Source organism: Prunus mume, linkage group LG4, assembly GCF_029339155.1.
Source record: "Prunus mume cultivar Tortuosa linkage group LG4, ASM2933915v1, whole genome shotgun sequence".
Taxonomy (NCBI): Eukaryota; Viridiplantae; Streptophyta; class Magnoliopsida; order Rosales; family Rosaceae; genus Prunus; species Prunus mume.
The window spans coordinates 24,111,476-24,129,754 of record NC_142701.1 but is presented as its reverse complement, the minus strand read 5'-3'; the positions used below and the strand labels follow the sequence as shown (position 1 = coordinate 24,129,754).

At 36.9% G+C, this 18,279-nt stretch overlaps 3 protein-coding genes across 9 annotated transcripts; 1 reads left to right on the top strand and 2 right to left on the bottom strand.

The window, feature by feature from the left end:
* Positions 1-191: 191 nt before the first annotated feature.
* Positions 192-5,494, bottom strand: LOC103329147 (F-box/kelch-repeat protein At3g06240-like). 6 transcript variants are annotated; one of them, XR_016126048.1, is made up of 3 exons: positions 3,893-4,039; positions 1,603-3,381; positions 192-429 (listed from the first exon to the last, which is right to left on the bottom strand). XR_016126048.1 is itself a non-coding variant. In XM_016793952.2 (3 exons), exon 2 carries the CDS (start codon positions 5,076-5,078, stop codon positions 3,903-3,905), a length of 1,176 nt encoding a protein of 391 aa, XP_016649438.2. In that variant the 5' UTR covers positions 5,079-5,086; positions 5,374-5,494; the 3' UTR covers positions 3,016-3,381; positions 3,893-3,902. The 6 variants fall into 6 exon arrangements, 5 of the variants coding, with proteins under 5 accessions (XP_088906352.1, XP_016649438.2, XP_008229799.2 ...); XM_016793952.2 differs by lacking the exon at positions 192-429 and adding an exon at positions 5,374-5,494 and having other exon boundaries at positions 3,016-3,381; positions 3,893-5,086; XM_008231577.3 differs by lacking the exon at positions 192-429 and adding an exon at positions 5,369-5,491 and having other exon boundaries at positions 3,016-3,381; positions 3,893-5,086.
* A 2,961-nt stretch (positions 5,495-8,455) lies between these two features.
* On the bottom strand, positions 8,456-12,103 carry MAPR4 (membrane-associated progesterone binding protein 4). Its single transcript, XM_008231524.2, has 8 exons — positions 11,879-12,103; positions 11,544-11,620; positions 11,241-11,312; positions 10,919-10,956; positions 10,672-10,715; positions 9,987-10,033; positions 9,117-9,291; positions 8,456-8,830 (listed from the first exon to the last, which is right to left on the bottom strand). The coding sequence occupies exons 1-8, from the start codon at positions 11,978-11,980 to the stop codon at positions 8,663-8,665; spliced, it is 723 nt and encodes a 240-aa protein (XP_008229746.2). The 5' UTR covers positions 11,981-12,103; the 3' UTR covers positions 8,456-8,662.
* A 609-nt stretch (positions 12,104-12,712) lies between these two features.
* On the top strand, positions 12,713-18,106 carry LOC103329098 (Endoplasmic reticulum vesicle transporter protein). 2 transcript variants are annotated; one of them, XM_008231526.3, is made up of 12 exons: positions 12,713-12,853; positions 13,068-13,200; positions 13,302-13,384; positions 13,640-13,715; positions 13,830-13,897; positions 14,535-14,616; positions 15,263-15,387; positions 15,496-15,579; positions 16,058-16,204; positions 16,911-17,019; positions 17,100-17,219; positions 17,642-18,106. In XM_008231526.3, the coding sequence occupies exons 2-12, from the start codon at positions 13,113-13,115 to the stop codon at positions 17,713-17,715; spliced, it is 1,056 nt and encodes a 351-aa protein (XP_008229748.1). In that variant the 5' UTR covers positions 12,713-12,853; positions 13,068-13,112; the 3' UTR covers positions 17,716-18,106. The 2 variants fall into 2 exon arrangements, with proteins under 2 accessions (XP_008229748.1, XP_088906199.1); XM_089050073.1 differs by having other exon boundaries at positions 13,794-13,897.
* The last annotated feature ends 173 nt before the right edge of the window (positions 18,107-18,279 follow it).

The following is an 18,279-nucleotide window of genomic DNA, read 5'->3' as shown; positions in this document are numbered from 1 at the left end:
TATGTATAAACTTTCGTAACGTTGTCATTTTTGTAGGAAAAAAAACAAAAAATATTGTCATTGTTGTTAATGTTATTGTTAGCGGAAAACAACAATTAATTCCAAAGATAATCATGTCATTTTGAGTAGAATTATACTTTTTTTTTTAGTATAAGCGATAGTCTAAACTACACGGGAGGGATTTCTCAACCTCAATTTTTTTTTTTTAATGTATAAATCTTGTACAAGATACTTATATATTATATTAGCATAGGAAGAGAAAAATACACAAACATATGATTGAGCAACTAATTTGCTTGGCCTTTTCATTATTTTGTTTCTCCAAATGCTGTGCACCTCCTGCAGCCTTTTCTCAAATCCCTTCAAATATTTTGTAGGATTTTTCCTTGAGCATGATGGGAATATGATATGCTAGCTCACTAACAAAATCTGACAATTTATTAAGAGTCATGGTTAGTACTAGGGCTGGCAATGGGTCGTGTGTCGGGATATTAAACGTGTCAAGAATGCTCAACCCGAACTCAACCCATTTAATAAACGTGTTGGGTTCATGTCGTGTCGGGATATTAAACGTGTCAGAATGCTCAACCCGAACCCAACCTATTTAATAAACGTGTCGTATCGGGTTCGGGTCGTCTTTTATCTTGCGGGTTTAGTCGTGTAACGGGTTGATAAATAATAACACGCATGTTACAAAAGTCACAATTGAAAAAATTTAAATAAAAAAAACAGAGAGAGGAGAGAAAATATAAGGAAAAGGAAGAAAAAAAAGGATAGAGAGAGGAGAGAAGAGAGAAGGAAAAGAAAAAAGAGAGAGAGAAGAGAAGGAAAGAAATAAAAATAAAAAAGAGAGGAGAGAAAACTAAAGAGAAGGAAAAGAAAGAAAAAAAAATAAGAGAGGAGAAAAGAGAGAAGGAAAAGAAATTAAAAAAGAGAGAAGAGAAGATAGACGGAAAGAAAAAAAAGAAATATTATAAATATCAAAATGCATAGTATATAATCACAAAGTTGTATCTAGCATGGTGGATAAGGTGTTGGAGAGTAATGAGGATTGTGGGGGTTTGAAACCCCATATTTGTGTTTTGAAGTCTATATTTTTTCGTGGATTGGCGTGTCTTATACGGGTTGACACGACCCGTTTAATAAATGGGTTACATATGTGTTTTAACGGGTTGGCGGGTTGACCCGAAACCCACTCGTTTAATAAATAGGTCAAAACGGATTGACCCGAAAATTACCCAATTATTAATTGTGCGGGTTTGAGTCGTGTTTTTTCCGTGCAGGTTTCGAGTTTTGTAGGAAATTGCCACCCCTAGTTAGTATTAGTTACCAAGCAATATTTCATTCATTTAAGAAGAAACTAATTATATATGCAAATTCTCCTTTCAACCTAATGCCAATAAAATTGGAAGCAAAAATAAATCAAGATCAATTGGGTCGGACATAACTCACATCTAATTAGAAAAAAATAAAAACTCATAGGATAATTCTTAGACACCTACGGTACGAAATATAAATACACCGTCTGAATCGTTGAATCAACAATCTATCAATCCTCCACGTAAAAATAATGGAAAAAAGAGTAAAGATATAGAGACTCACAATTGGGTTTCGTTCACATGTCAGAGCCCCTGCCGGTTGCCGGAGAAATCAAAGTTTCCATGTAAATGGCTACATCCGACTGAGTCCCAACAGCAATACTTCGAAACGTCTTTCCTTTCGGATTATACAATACCAAGACATTTCGATTATAATCCAACAAAACTTCCCGCTCTCTAAAATACACAAAGGCCTCAAGAACGATTCATCAACCTCTTCTTGTAAAATCTGACCCAAATAAATTTCTATGGGTTCAGCCCAAGATTCTCTGACCCGATATTCCTTCATAACCCATATTCTAAGATCCGAGCCCACCAGGTCGGTGTACACAAACAGAGAATTTCTACTAACCCCAATCCCCGCAAAGACATAGTTTTCTTCCTTGCCAAGGTAGGGCAACGACACCGTCTCCTGAAACTTCTCCTCCGCCAAATCAAAAGACAAAATCCTAGAACCAATGGGACGAGGGCCCCCTGCCCATTGAAGCTCTACCCAATACAGAGCTCCATTAAAAAAGCAGCCCTTCCCATTCAAGCAAACATAGCCATGGTCTTTATTGCTCCTCATCCACCATGAATTTGTTCTGAGAGAGAAAACCTCAACCACAGTCTCATTGGAAAGCGCGGTTCTCGACCCTCGGATGACCTTGTAGTCATCCGTGGTCGAATCGTAGCCGAACCCGAAAAACAAGAAGCCGGAAAGAAGAGAATAAGGCTTCGGCAAGAGCTTGGAGTGTCCGGTGCACGGGTTCCATATGACAATGTTGGTGCAGTTGACTTGCAGGCAAATCAAACCGTTGCAAGATCCCACAATTCTTGTGATCAAAATATCTGGGATCTTCACCGGCAAATCAAGCTCTCTGTTTGCAACATGAACATGATCCTTGTCCAATCCTACGGAGACTATGGAATAGAGACGAGTAGACGAGAGAAAGAGGGTGAGGCTGTTGTTGATGCTGCACGTGGGCGCTGCGTGGATGAGGTGCTTCATGACAAAATGAGAATCGGAGATCAAGGCGCGCCATGACTTGCACACGCACTGGAGGCTGAGTAGAGATTTGGCGGGGAGCCTCGAGAGGATCTCGACAAGGATATCGTTGTTGAGAGGCGGTGGTGGAGGCACAGCCGCAAAATTTGAGGGGAGTAGTTGCTTCAGCTGCCGGCTGCTAAGGCCGTAGGCGGCCAAACTGGTTGTTTTTGGTGGTGAGGCTTCCGAAGTCGATGTTCTTGGAAAAAGGCGGCAAATGCAACAAGAAAAGCTCTTTGGGCTTGCCATTGTTGCAGAAGAGAAGGCGGCTTATGTTGACAACTGGTTTAGCAGTTTATACTTTCAAATGGCTCGCTACAGCTAAAAAACTGTCTACAAGCATAGCACGTAACGTATTTGGCTATTTTATATTGGTGTTGTCGAGGATAATTTGGGCCCAATGATGAATTTTTTTATTTTTTACGACATACAGTTCCAAAAACCTTGCGATGCAAGTAGGAGGGAAATTGTAGACCAAACACATTACAATGCTCTTCAACCTTGTCCATCATCTTCAACAACTTTACAAAGGATATACTTAAAATCTCTAACATGGAATTTCCACAACAGATCTCGCTCCAACTCAGCAGGTCCTGGCAAACTTAACCATCTCCTTCATCGACTTCCAAGTCGGGTTGGCTGGTCCTGTTGATATTTCTTTAAAGTAAAGCGTGCGCATAGCTTGCTAATTTTCCCAGTCCAAGCAATTTCAAGTGGTCTCTGAACTAGCCTTGGGACGCCCTCATCACGCAAAACCTGATACAAAACAGTTGAAATCTAAAATGAGAAACAATAGCAAACCAAGCTCAAATAGATCTGACGAGATAACTTCATTAAAAGGACAAAGCTTATTGCGTTTATTACGTGGCAAATTGCTGCAGTTACAGGCACCTGGAGTCTGTTGTAAACAGACTAGTGATACCGGGTAGCCACGGTTCTAAAAATCCCATGGTTATGGTGGTTGTTTCCACAGACATTGCATTCCATTACTGCCTACTCAAACATTATAGTGTCTAGAATTGCTTCCCATTACTTCGTCTCTAAATAAGTAACAAAACACAACTTTGTCTCTAACTTATCCTCTAAATAAATCAATCAAAAATAAAAAATGTTAGATGCACCAACACTGTGAGGTTGGTGAATAACTGCTATAAACACCATGTAAAAGAATATGCATATCAAATCTTATTTGCTCAGACTCAACATTATGTTGTTCCTCACACAAAATTGAACAGTATCGGTTAGAAAGAGTGAAGGAAAGACTCACATTGTTGGTCTCAGATGTCTGCCCAACTTTCAACTACTGGTGAAACCAAAGTCTCTACGTACATAATTGCTTCAGGCAACAAAATAACAGGCGAGCTAAGAACACTCCTAAATGTATTTTCCTTCGGATTATATGATACCAGGCCACTTGAATAACTCATGCAAACTTCACCGCTCTCTAAAATACATATAAGATTCAGAAAAAATACTCCTTGAAATGGACGGAAAAGCTCCGACGGAATGTCTATGATTTTAGTCCAAGATTCTTTGACCCCATATTCCTTCATAACCCATATTGTAATTGCAATATCACTGAAATTGCTGTGATTGAACATATATACAAAGAGACAATTTGTAGTCGTCCCAATACGGATGGATATATATTTTTGGTCGCTAAGATAGGATGATAATGGCACCATTTCCTGAAATTTCTCCCCTGCTAAATCAAAAGAGATGATTCTTGAACTAAGTACATTGAAATAGCCCTCCCACCTCCATTCAAATTCTACCCAATGCAGAGCTTCGTTTAACAAACACCCCTGCCCATTCAATTTAACATAGTTAAGGCCTTGGACAGTCCTCCAGGAACCCGATTTGAGAGTAAAGAGTGCGATTGTGGTTGTAAGCAAACCACTTTCACTACTAGATGTACCACCCACTATAACCTTGTAATCTTCTATGGTGGAATCATAACCGAATCCATAAAACATTGGACTAGAAGGAAAATAAGTAACTCCTGGTAACTTCAGGGTATCTCTAGTACACGGGTTCCATAAGAAAAAGTCGCCTTTGTTTTCGTGCAGACATATCAAGCCGTTGCAAGAACCCACAATGCTCATTCGGTCAAGCACTAACGGTACTGGTAAATGAAGCTCTTCGATTGCAACAAAACTATTGACATCCTCCAGTGCTTCGTAGTCTATGGAATACAGAGGACTGTTTGAAATAAGGAGCTTACTGCTATTAGCATTGACCCCTCTGACTGTGCGGCGGAGGTGCTTCCTAACGAGATGAGAATCGGAGATCAAAGTATGCCATGACTTGCATACACACCGAAATCGGAGTAAAGATTTGACTGGAAGCCTTGACAGTATGTCAATGATGATGTCATCGGAGTCAATAAGGGGTCGTTTAAACACCCCAGCAGAGGGGTCCAGTTCCTGCCGCCGGTTCTGAAGGCCCGCCATGTTAAAAGCTACAGAGGTGCAGCCAGGATCATCTACAATTAGGGTGGGCTTAACCTCCCAAACCAATTTTGTTTTCTCTATTGAAAAGGAAAAAAAAAAGTTTCTGCCAAAATTTAAACCCTAAACTAAGAATTTAGACCTTAAATTAAACCCTAATACTAATGGAGTAAGTGCAGTCAGTGTGCATATAACATGCTCATGATTCATGAAACAATTTTAATTTTGTACAAAATAAATTAAATTAAAGTAAAACAAAGAAATGAAAGTTGACTTAAATGTTGAAGACTTACCTTACCTGATTCTGTGCCGCCCTGGACTTGGAGATTAGAAGGACCATGAGAATTGGGAGAATTTCAGAAGAAGAATAGGAAGAAGGTGAGCTGAAGAGGGCTGATTGATACGGCTGAAGAGCATAAGAAGACTTTAACCCCAAAAAAAAAAACCCAAAATGGAAAGTGGGTTGGGGCCCGGCTGTAAACTGGGCTTGGTGTGGAGGGTGGGCTAGGATTTGACACCCAAAATTTAAAATTAATGTAATGACATTAATGCCCATATGCAATGTTAAGAAACTTGGAGGATCTTATTAAAAATAACATATTCTTTTAAACAGTACTAAAAATGAAAAAATATATATATTTAAGAAAAGAAAGAAAAGAAGAGGATTTTAAGTCGCCTCTCCTCCCATCGATCTTTAATTTTAAGCTGCTTGAGGTCTAAAGATCGACTCACATAAATGTAAAAATCATTATATTTGTTGTGCGTTTGATGTTTAAACAATTAGCTTAGATGTGTTAAATTGGTTCTTTTGCAAAACATGTTTTGTCTTTGGTAAATCTTGTATAAGAAACTTCACTAGCATGATAAGAGCTACTAGACTAGAAGTAGCCTCTCTTCCCCATGATCAAGCCTTTAAGAAAGTTGTCAAAAGTGATTATCTGGCAAGAAATTATAATCCTCTATATGTCTAAAGTGATGATCAGATGTGGAAGGATATAATTAAAATCTCTAACACAAACTTGAAACAATGTATCACAAAAATACATGTGCATATACATGACTTCATCTACAATTGCCAGCTTTTTCATTTTCTTTTGTTTCTCCAAAATATGTGCACCTCTTGCAGCCTTTTCTCAACTCCTTTCAAAATACTTTGTAGGATTTTTCCTTTAGCATTGTTAATGGTTCATATCATCATCATAAGCTGAGCCCATCAGAGAACACCACGTGGTCAAGAGAGACTAGGTCGTTCCTATACCGACCCGACCAGGTTGACCACCCCAGGTGTCGCTAAAAGGCCTTCTAGTCGAGCCTGTCAAGAGATATCGTGCGACCCAGAGGTCGAGTACTCATATACCGACCTGACCACTGAGATGTTGTATGACCAGAGACAGAAGCGTTGATATTCTGACACAATCAAATCCCTGTCAAGTCAAGTCACTTCACACACCTAATGCCAGTATGGTGATGGAAATGGATCATTTAATGCGCTTCACATCCAAGCAAGGTATCGCCTTGCTACTTGATTCCTTATAATCAGCATAGTGACGGGTGCCTATAATTGCTCTCCAATCCCACCATTGGGAATGACCGAAAGATCTCCCTAGATTTAAGGAGATGGGGAATGGCTGAAGATCTCCTTTCTGGCAAAATTTGAGGAGATATGATCTCTCCTTCCCCCCCTATAAATACTCTTCACATGCATTAAGACAAGGGTAATAAATACTCTCATCCTGAAACTCTCCATTCTTCTCTCTACCCTAAAATCACCTCAATTTAGCCATCAGAGGGGGTTCAACTGGCACCTAACTAGTTTTCCCCTCTTCTGATAATTGCTTGAAGTGTGCAGGTTATCTCGAGAAAACAACCTACACTCACAGTCCAGGACATGTCCTAGTCTTGACCCAAGCCAAGGCCATCGGTACTACAGGAGAGACACCTTGTCAACAAGCATGATTTAGAAATATGACCTGCTAGCTCACCAACAAAATCTGAAATTTCAGGAAATGGTACCAACCAAAAGAGATGATTCTGGAACCAAGTATATCGCAAGACGCCTCTCATGGTCTTCATACAAACTCTACCCAATGCAGAGCTTCATTTAGCAAGCACCCCTGCCCATTCAATCTAACATAGTTAAGGTCTTGAACATTCCTCCACGAGCCTGTTTTTAGAGTAAAGGTGATCATGATTGTGGTTGTAAGCAAACCACTAGCATTTCTAGATGAGCCACCCAGTATAACCTTGTAACCTTCTATGGTGGAATCACAACCGAATCCATAAAACATTGGACTCGAAGGAAAATTAGTAATTCCTGGTAACTTCAAGGTATCTCTAGTACACGGGTTCCATAAGAAAAAGTCGACATTGTTTCCTTTCAGACATATCAAGCTGTTGCAAGAACCCACAATGCTCATTCAGTCAAGCACTACTGGAACTTGTAAATGAAGCTCTCTGCTTGCAACAAAAGTATTCACATTCTTCAGAGCTTCGAAGTCCATGGACTGAAATAGGACTGTTTGAAATAAGGAGCCTATAGCTATTAGCATTGATGTTTGAAATAGTGTTGGTGTGACTTGTGAATAGTGACTTACTTTCCTTACACACCAAGAATTCCTATTATAATTGTAATTAATTTACTTTAATTCATGATTTCCTATTATAAATAGATTTAGGAATTTATTATTTACTTGCCTATTCAGGTTTCGTTGTATTATAAATATGACCTCCTACAAGGAGAAAAATACACAAAAAATTTTCACAAATAAATATTCTCTCATAGTTTTCATATTTTAGCAATAAGGAGCCTATAGCTATTAGCATTGATGCCTCTGACTACGCGGCTGAGGTGCTTCCTAACAAGATGAGAATCGGAGATGGAAAGTGCGTTGGGGAGGTTCACGAGAATCTCGTGTCATCACAAGTATAGTTGGGTTCGGGCTAGGGGACTAGGCTTTTGGGCTAACATAACGTACTCAGGAATTTTGTTTTTGAGTGGTTAAAATGACACCCAAAATTGAAAATTCATAAGCAATGTTAGTAAGATAGACAATGGATTGGCTGGGAATAACAAAACAACGCTTTCCCAATTTCACATAAGTGTTTCTCCTTAACTTGCAGACTAGCGTCCCAAGTTCGAACCCCTCCATGACACCTTGACAGTGGATTTGTTAATTGATTCTTTTACAGAACATGTTTTGTCTTTGGTAAATCTTGTATAAGAAACCTCATTAGCATAATAAAAGCTGCTAGACTGGAAGTAGCTCTCTTCCCCATGATCAATCCTTTAAAAAATTTGTCCAAAGTGATGATCTGGCAAGAAATTATAATCCTCAATATGTTTAAAGTGATGATCTAGCATGAACATATAATTCACAATATAGAGAAGGAAAAAATCAGTATCAATATACATGTATAGTTACAACAATCCATGCAATGCAATAGGAGGAAAATTGTAGACCAAACATATTACAATGCTTCTCTATTCATCTGCCTTTGTTCATCCCTTTTCAACAACTTAGCATAGTGACATCAGATGTGGAAGGATTACTTAAAATCTCTATCATGAAAGTTCCAAAACCCCCTGTTTAAACTCGGCAAGTCTTCGCAAGGAAATCGCATCCTTCGTAGACTTCCAACCCTGACTGGTCCAGTTGATCTTCTTTAAAGCATGCACATCGCTTGCTCATCTTCCCAGTTAAAGCAATTTCTAGTGGTCTCTGAACTAACCTTGGGACGCCCTCATCACACCAAACCTATAACCAAAACAGTGGAAATCTAAGATCAAGCTTCATTCAACAATACAGATGTTTGCCAAACCACAACTAGGGACTTCGAAGTCGGTATTTGATCCATTTTTATTTTAGGTGCATATATTTTTGTAATACCATTCCTCATGGTTTGTCTGACAAGATGGACATTATAAGCCTCCATATCAGCACAATATTGAAAACATAAGGAAAAAAAACATTATAAGAACTGAGAGAGAAGCACAATGACTGCTTGGCTCCTATAATTTGATTCCACGTCAGGAAGACATACCTCTCCACCCTCGTCCTGACTCCACCTCGAATTGCAACTAGGTTGCTTCGCTTCTTCATTCTTCTGTTTCTCCAAAAGCTGAGCACCTCTAGCAGCCTTTGCTTCCACTCCCTTCAAATATTTTGTAGGATTCCCTTCAGAATCATAGTAACGACCTACTAGCTTACCTACAAATCTGACAATTAAACGTCATGAATAGTAATTACCAAGTATTTTATTCATTCGAAAAGAAGATCAGTTAATATCTTTATCCTTTCAAACTAATACCATGAAAATGAACGAGGAACAAGAAGTCAAGCTCAAATATATCTGACATGATAACTTCACTGAAACAAAATGGTGGATGAAAGGACAAGCATATTGTGTTTGGCACAGAACAAGGCTGGCATCTATTTTCTAAACAGCTATAAACTTGCAACATAAATGAATTCCAAAAAATGCAGAAGGACATTCTGAAAGGCATAAACAAAAGTGTCTATTACCAAAAAAAGAAATTAATTTCATTCCTTTTGGGGTCGATCTTTGCCCCTTATTACCAGAACAATCATAAGCATATACAGGCAGATATGACAATGATTCCTATATGCAGTAAGTGAGACAGATTACATCAAAATTTGCTTACAGAAGTCAATGAAAGTTTGAGAGATTCATGGTAATTTTCCTATTTTATTCAATTGAAATTTTCATAGTAGATGTAAAATTTTAAAACCCCAAACAAGTTTCTAACAGTTTCAAAAGTGGAAAACAGATCGGCTAATTGGCCCAAGTTTCCAGTAACCATGAAAAAACTTCCAACATTATTAAAAGCATTGAAATTCCACCTTCCAAGCATCAAAAGTACAAAAGATAGCTGATAGATGCATAACTCACGTGTAACTTCTAAAGTAGAAATCCCTCCATTCAACAACACTCTTCACCTGCAAATACAAAGAAGAAGAAAAAAACTGAATCACTCTTGTAGCAACCAATGAAACTTCAGATGTCACAGTCCCAAATATGCAGCTGAACCAAGTAGTAGGGATTAGATTGAATATTTACCTATTTTTCCATTAGTACTGTTATTCTATTTAAAAGTGTGAAAAAAGGAGCAAATAATGCAAAAAATTGATAAGCGAAGAAGTCACACAAGAAGATGCCACGTTGAAGCAAGTGGATATGTCACAAAATGGCAAAAGCATAGGGACACTATAGCAAAGCATGATGCAAGGTAAGGGTTTCACATTAGAAGCAATGATTCTGAACAAGTCAGTTGGGCTGGAATATGGAATCAGGCAATCATCAAATGCAGGTGAACTAATCCTGACTAACTTCATAAATTATTGAATTAGAAGGCATAGGGTGAGCAGGAGGCAGCATGAGGTCACCACAAGTGAGCTACCTGAAACACTCTGCAAATCATGGACTAAGAGGGTAGAACCAGCAGGGGAAAGCATTCAATATGGGTGATGTTTAGTAGATGCAGTTCTAAAAAAATTTAGTGTCTTTCCCCCTTTTTGTTGTCCAGCATGGCTTCACAAACTCCAGGGTAAAAAGGAGAGCAAATAACACGAGTTACCTGTGTACTGGATAAATCACGTAGCGAGTCTGTGAGTCCATCACCTGCAATATAACCAACGAAAGATGCTATGTGATGATTATGACATAAATACTTTTTTCAAGCGTTATTTTAAATCCCCAAAAAAATAAAAAATGAGCCTACAAAAAAATCAATTCAAGGAAACTCTGTAAGTTATTAGACTTTGAACTTGCATAATAAATCCATCAACAATTAAAAGCAAAAAGAAGAAGAAGACTGTCTTTACCTGTAAAGTTTCCTGAAACAAATGCTCGTGAAGCATCTCTTTATTGATTGCAAGGGTTGTATGTGAAGGCAAAAGAGCTATTAGTATACCAGTCTCTAGACAGATACAATCATACAAAGCATAAAAGGATTTTTTTATTTAGAAGAAACGAACTTTAATAAGCAAAAGAACACGGACTAATGATATATGTAATGAAAATTAAAAAGTAGACGAGCACAATTTGTAATCTGAGAATGTGTTTCCCGGAAAAATCGAGAAAACATCAATACCTAGTACCACATTTAAGTAAGAAAATTCAACAGGGTTGGAGAAGAGAACAAACCTTCCTGAAAAATGATTGTAACCCCCACCCTCACCATAATGAGATTTTCCTTTTGTCACATCGAAAACCGATCTGATCAGAAAATATGGATTAGTTTCTTTAAATCAGTATGTATGCTCACAGGCATTTAGGAATCATATAAAGTGCTCTGCTTGATTTCCAAAATTCAACTCATCATGAGATTACTACTTCTCATTTCTAATGTATATTCTGAAAAGTCAACCACACACTTTGTGGTGCTTGAACTGTATGTAAGTAGGGTTTTAATACATCCATCTAAATAGAGAGAAAGTGAGAAGGTACCCGAGAATTCCTAATAAAATGGGTAAGCTTTGATCAGTCCCGTTGTACAAGGTCAATTCTTCAACAGTGAACAATCTCTAGAAACAAGAACAAAATCACCTCACATACTTGCACTATAATGTTAAACATTCAAAAGCGAACCAAAGCAAACAAATAAAAAAACCCCCATCTTGGAATTATATTCACAGACAAATTCTAAGAAGAAAACCCACGTAAAATCGAATCTTGGATTTGCTTTAGCTCCCAAAATCATGAAAAATTTCAGTTGGGGGTGTCTGGTATTCTGTCAAGAAAATAAAATTTAAAACAAAAGAAATAAGCTTTGAGCCTCTGACCTGTTGCGAGAAAGGCTTATAATAAAACGCGACGAGAGCGATGAGCGAGACAAAAACTGCAATTCCTACAAAAGGAGACGTTGCTATGAGCTTTGCCGCCATCCTCAGTCACCCAACACTTCAACAGCTTTAGTTTTCCTCTACCGGACAACATTTTACTTTCGCCGTGTTTATATTATTTAGTTTTTTTCTTTTTAATTACCAAAAAGTCAATGGATATGAAAAAGAACGAAGAAGTAAGTAGGAAGCTGATGTACTTAAGCGTAAATCGATTGAATTGTGAATGTCACAAATTACAAATTACATACTAGATAATTGTAAACTTATCTTTTCATATAAATATTATATTGAATGTAATTATATATATATATATATTTAAAATAAACTGAATTTGATTTATTTTTTCTTCATTTATTAATACATACATAATGAATGAGGTAGTTGATGATATTATACGCATTCTAGAGAGGTTTTCATCATGCCCATCCCACATATATCGTTATTTATTCATATCATATCTTAAATTCATGAAATATCAATTATGTCGTTTACTCATATTATAACTCATGAAATCTTAAGTGTAGTGATAAATGGTTTCAACTGATTGAGCTACAAACCCATATACTTAAAAATAGCAATTGATTAACAAATTTGAGGATCAATTGACAACCACCAAATGTCACTTCTCAGCCTCAAAGGCTGAAAAATAAAAAAGGAAAAAAAGTATTAAGGGCAAGCAAACAATTAGAAAATCATCCGGAGATAAATGGAGAATTGGACACTTGCAAATTTTAAAAAAGGAGAGAGAAAATTAAAAGGTCGGCTCAGGAGAACACCAAGAGGACGCGCGCACACCATAACGTGGCTCGTAAATATAAAATTGCCAGAGTCTAACAGCTACAATTCCGACTTCGGTCTTTGGTCTTCGAAACGCAAAAATCTCTCTTTGTTGGGCGATTCATTCAAAATCCACTGGTACGGGTACCTCTGCATCTTCTTATTATATTCATAATTTTTTCTCATTGAATTCAAAATTAAACTCGTCCTGTAATTTCCAATCACAATTGGATTTAACTCACTCTTTATAAAACTATAATAAAAAGCAGCTTGATTTTGAATATGATCTGCGTGAATGAATCCGAGTAGTTTGTTGATGCTTCAAAATTTTGAAATTTTGAAATTGGTACAGGCTGGGTAAATTTCTCTGGTATTCTCTTTGAGAATTGGGGTAAAAATGGGCGTGAAACAAGCTTTGAAGAGCTTGGATGCATTTCCTCGTGCCGAAGAGCATTTGTTGCAGAAAACACAAACTGGGGCAGTTGGTAATATCTTTGTTTGATTGATTGATTTATTTATTTTTGTGTGTTTGGTTATCTGTTAATTATGGTTTGTATTCAATATTTGTTTACTTTTGCTTGTGTAGTTTCTGTTGTTGGTCTACTTATAATGGCGACATTGTTTGTGCACGAGCTGAGATATTATCTTACCACATATACCGTCCATCAGGTTAGAGTTTCAAAAGCTTTTCTTTTTATTTTCTGTTGATGTTGTAAATCGGATACGCAGGTAATTATTATCTGCTCAGGGTGCATGAAAGAAATTTGTGAATGTAAAAGAAATAGCTCACATGTATTATTATCTGCCATTTTGATGTATAATGTACCAGAACTTTAGTCAAACTGGGAGATATAAGTTTGGAGATGTTGTATAGATCCTTTGAGATTATAAGTTATCTAATTAAAAAGCTTATGCATTCGGCAGATGTCCGTAGACTTGAAGCGTGGAGAGACTCTTCCAATTCACATAAATATCACATTTCCATCTTTACCTTGTGATGGTTAGCATGTTTCCTTCTCTTTGTATTTAAGTAAATGCTGGTTTCTTTGTAGATTTTCTTCTCATCTCATGTATGTAGTTTCTGTAATGCTGGGTTTTGAAATTTTGATTGCAGTTTTGAGTGTGGATGCGATTGATATGTCAGGAAAGCATGAAGTGGATCTTGACACAAACATATGGAAAGTAAGAGACTTTATTTTTATTTTTTTTCCTTTTACTTAAATAGATGTATAGGATAATAACATATCAAACAATAAGAACTAGATTTGTGTACTGTGGTAGCAATGTGTTTTATTGGTTAAAATCTGTGAATAATGTACTACATTAAAGGGTTTGGTGTCGAAGACTAGTCTTCATCTTTATGTCATGTTGCATGATGCATATTTTGTGCGAGGTCTCAATTTATCTGTTGAGTCAAGTATAAGACTTTGATTCAAGTGAACATAATTTGTTTTTATCTGTACCACTTCATATGGGGTTATATGAATCTCCCTCTACATAGGTATTTTTCAAGCATTTTCTGTTGGCTCTTTGCTGGGCCGTCATGGGTTTTAGGCTTTTTGAGAAGTTGGTAGCAATGACTAATTTTGTTTTTCTTTTGATCCTTGTTTTGATCCACTGGCAGTTATCCAGTTAGATGTGCTTAAGTAGCACATCTAATTAAATTTTGTTGCAATCTCCCAGTTGTTTGACTACCTGCTTTCCCATGCATGTATTCAGTGAAATTTAGTTGTTAAAAATGGAAACTTTTGATCTGTCTCCTTCCTCTCTCTCTCTCTCTCTCATAGTTATTCTCCTAACCAGTTTAGAGTGGCTGCAGCTTCGCCTGAACAGTTATGGCCACATCATCGGCACTGAATATTTGTCTGACCTTGTGGAAAAGGAACATTCTCACAAGCATGGTAATATCCTTATTGCATTACTACCACATTTGTTTTGGATGTGTTGCCATGCTTTTCAGATTCTATTTTTTTGCAAGAAGTTTTTTCTACAATCTCACTTTGTCTTCTGCACCTGATCAATTTTACTCTCATTGTTGCTTGGATCAATGGAAGTTTTTGGCTCCCACGATGGACATAACATTTTTTACAGGCTCTGTGTATTTTTTCCTTAATAGATATTTCCTTTAATGAACGTGAATCATGTAGTCAATGTTCCCTTTGGAGAGACCTAAGTGATAAAGTAAACCCACTCTCCAAGGGCCCATTAAGGTTCTAAGCCCCTTTGCAAAGCATATAATGTAACCAATGGGCTATTGCTTGCATGGCAGGACAATTGAACAATTAATAAAGTCTGAAAACAAAGGACTAAAAGCTCAAGAGAAACTATATGTTGAATGGAGTGGATGATGGATTTTCTTGGCATTCTTTGTTTTGTTCTCTATTTTATTTTTGGGTATTTTTATGTTTGCCTCTTACCTTCTTCACAAACTAAAGTGATTTCTGTTTGATTGAGTGTTGCCATAGCATTAGTTTTAGAACTATGATTTTTTTTTTTTTTCTGTATATTCATTAAATTGTCCAACATCTGATAAAGAACCTTCACCAGATGACAGTAAAGATCATCATGAGGACAAGGACCAGGAAATTCATTTACAAGGAGCTTTTGATCAAGCTGCAGAAGATCTCATCAAGAGGGTAAAGCATGGAATAGCAAATGGAGAAGGATGCCGGGTATTTAATTACAGATATGTCTATTTGTTATGTTAATGAACCCTATTTGCTCTTTCAGATTTATGTTGAAATGATTTTTATATATATTTTATGTAAAATTTGCTGCAGGTTTTTGGTGTTTTAGATGTCCAAAGGGTTGCTGGAAACTTTCACATTTCAGTTCATGGATTGAACATTTTCGTTGCACAAATGGTTAGTTTTCCTTGAATGTTTGCTCCCTTCTTTTTCCAATGTCTGTCCATTTTGTGGTGAACGAATTTCATGTGATCTAGAACATGCAAAGTACAGTGCCTGATCTAAAGTACTTATGGAGGACCTAAATTATGAGTCTGAATTAAAATTTTAATATTTGGTATTGGTGCATTTTGATTTGATAAATTCTTGTTTTGATCCTTTTAGATAAAAATTGGCGTTTGGAATAAATCATTAGATTGGTGCATTTTGATTTGATAAATTCTTGTTTCGATCCTTTTAGATTAAAAAAAAAATTTGAATCTTAAATTTTTGGTCAATCTTTTGTGTTGTGGAATGATATGGAGTTTGAAGTTGTGTGAGTAAACCAATCTTGTGTCAACTGCCATTTTTCTGCATAACTTGATTTAAAAGCTGCTTGGCTCTAGTTAACTATAGCTCCTATCTTATTGTTCTGTGTCTTACTGTTTCTCTGCAGATTTTTGAAGGATCTAAAAATGTAAATGTAAGCCACATCATTCATGACTTGTCATTTGGCCCAAAATATCCAGGGATTCACAACCCACTGGATGGGACGGAGCGTATTTTGCATGACACAAGTGGCACTTTCAAATATTATATAAAGGTTTGAATACGTGGGCTTTCTTTGGATTTAATATACAGCTTTGTGGTATATTTAAATCTCATGAATCTGCAATATAGAATGGCCCATTTGATGCATATATCTGTGCAGGATTGCCTACTAGAGTCTAAGCCTTTAATTCAAGGTTTGTTCATTCTGTTAATTGTGGAAGATCAAGTAGTTGTCCCATATTTTAACTCATATCAGAGAGAATTAAAGAAAAGGTCCCCTGGTAGTAAGAGACTTCCATCCAACAAGTCGCACTCCTAGCCAAGGATCTTATACATCCAATAAAGGACTTGTATTATTTCTTTTGTTAAGTGGTTTGCTAAAGCTCAAACTTTTTAACTACATCCAGGGACCTTGAGTAATGGTATTTGTTACCTTTTTCTCAAAGTATAATGGATTTTTGCTTCATTGGTCAGTGGCCATGTTCAGGAATCTTAAGTATCTGTCTTCAAACTAATGTTTTGAAAAACAAATTAACACATTTGATTCCTCAGAAAAGAAAAACAAAAAGAATTTGTTTCAAATTATATGTTAATGTTCCAAACATGACCAATTGCACAATTTGCATGAGACATCAGCAGCCCTAACTTTTTTGTTAGGTATAATTTTTTTAATCATCTATTCTTTATGTAGGCTTTCATGAACAATTCATTGACCTTGATGACCTATTTTGAAAAATTTTCTTTTTGTTGCAATGCAGGTTGTTCCAACGGAATATAGGTATATCTCAAAAGAAGTTTTGCCAACCAATCAATTCTCTGTCACAGAATATTTTTCTCCTATGAAGCAGTTTGATAGGACATGGCCAGGTTGGTTTATGAGAAATTATTTGTTAGTCCTTTCATTGGTTTCTTGGTGTTAATTATCGGCCCTGTTTGTTTATATCCAGCTGTATACTTCTTGTATGATCTGTCGCCAATCACTGTAACTATCAAAGAAGAACGCCGCAGTTTTCTCCATTTCATCACTCGGCTTTGTGCTGTATTGGGCGGTACCTTTGCTTTGACAGGTTTGTATTTTCACTCATTCTTTTGTCGTTTCTTCTGAGTCAGCATTATCAGAACCAGAACAGAAGGCCCATTCTAATACGAGGATTTGAGTGCAGAAGCAATTCTGCCCTCTTATCTTGTTCTGCCAAATGATGTTAACTTTCTGGATCTTTTTGTCTGAGTAGGCCCATTCCTTCTTTTTTTTGGGTTTAATTATTTGATGCAGGGTGGAAATAAGGAGTTTCACTCAGTTTGACAGATCCCATATATGGGGATTTGACACTTCCATTTCTGCTTATTGAAGTTCCGACTGGTTGATGTTCTAGACTACTAGCGTCTAGGCCATCAAAGTTGAACCTGCCAAGCTGTCATTTTTACCATATTTTTTTCATTAATTACCCATTCTGTTTGGTTATGTGTTATTACTTTTGTCTTGCATCAGGAATGCTAGATCGATGGATGTACAGGTTTCTTGAAGCAGTGACCAAACCAAATGCTAGAAGTGTACTCCGATAAGCTTCGGGAGTCTGCAATTACTATTTACTGAAGCACTCTCCTAATGAACTCTTGACGTTAGTAAGGTCATGATGTTTCCCGATTAGCAAGTGACCGTGGATGTAAAATGAAGATGCAAGAGCTGAAATGTCCATTGCTCATGTAACTCACATTCTAGGTTGCTCCCCATCGATGACCAATACATGAAATTGCATTGGCATCTTTTTTATATCATGTTATTTTTATGGTTTTAAATCGCGTTGTGCTGCTGGGGGGGAGCTCAAAATTGTTGTAGCCTACTTGGTATACGCAGGATTCTTTACAGACTACTTGATTTTGCTTAGTTTTGATCTAGGCACTGTTCAAATTTTGGTGAGATAAGTTATGAGCAGTTCTAAGCTCTTGCTATCAATTTCTTTTTCTTTTTTTTTCCTTTAAAAAAAAAAACTTTAATTATCTAAATCTGGCCGCCTGTAGGAAATGAATATCTCCAATTGAATTGTGCTAAGAAATTATGGATCTGATGAGTTTCATTACAAGGTTCTATGGTAAGCCTTTGGGTTGGGTTTGTGGATTCTCAAAAGT

Bases quoted from the DNA above. Each gene is read 5' to 3' on its own strand.
- LOC103329147 (XM_089050226.1), bottom strand. From the start codon at position 2,874: ATGGCAAGCCCAAAGAGCTTTTCTTGTTGCATTTGCCGCCTTTTTCCA.
- MAPR4 (XM_008231524.2), bottom strand. From the start codon at position 11,980: ATGGCGGCAAAGCTCATAGCAACGTCTCCTTTTGTAGGAATTGCAGTT. The intron at 11,313-11,543 runs GTACCTTCTCAC...TTTTCTGATCAG, and splicing joins ATTTTATTAGGAATTCTCGG to ATCGGTTTTCGATGTGACAA. The intron at 10,034-10,671 runs GTAACTCGTGTT...TTGTATTTGCAG, and splicing joins GTGATTTATCCAGTACACAG to GTGAAGAGTGTTGTTGAATG.
- LOC103329098 (XM_089050073.1), top strand. From the start codon at position 13,113: ATGGGCGTGAAACAAGCTTTGAAGAGCTTGGATGCATTTCCTCGTGCC. The intron at 14,617-15,262 runs GTAATATCCTTA...AACCTTCACCAG, and splicing joins GGAACATTCTCACAAGCATG to ATGACAGTAAAGATCATCAT. The intron at 15,580-16,057 runs GTTAGTTTTCCT...GTTTCTCTGCAG, and splicing joins ACATTTTCGTTGCACAAATG to ATTTTTGAAGGATCTAAAAA.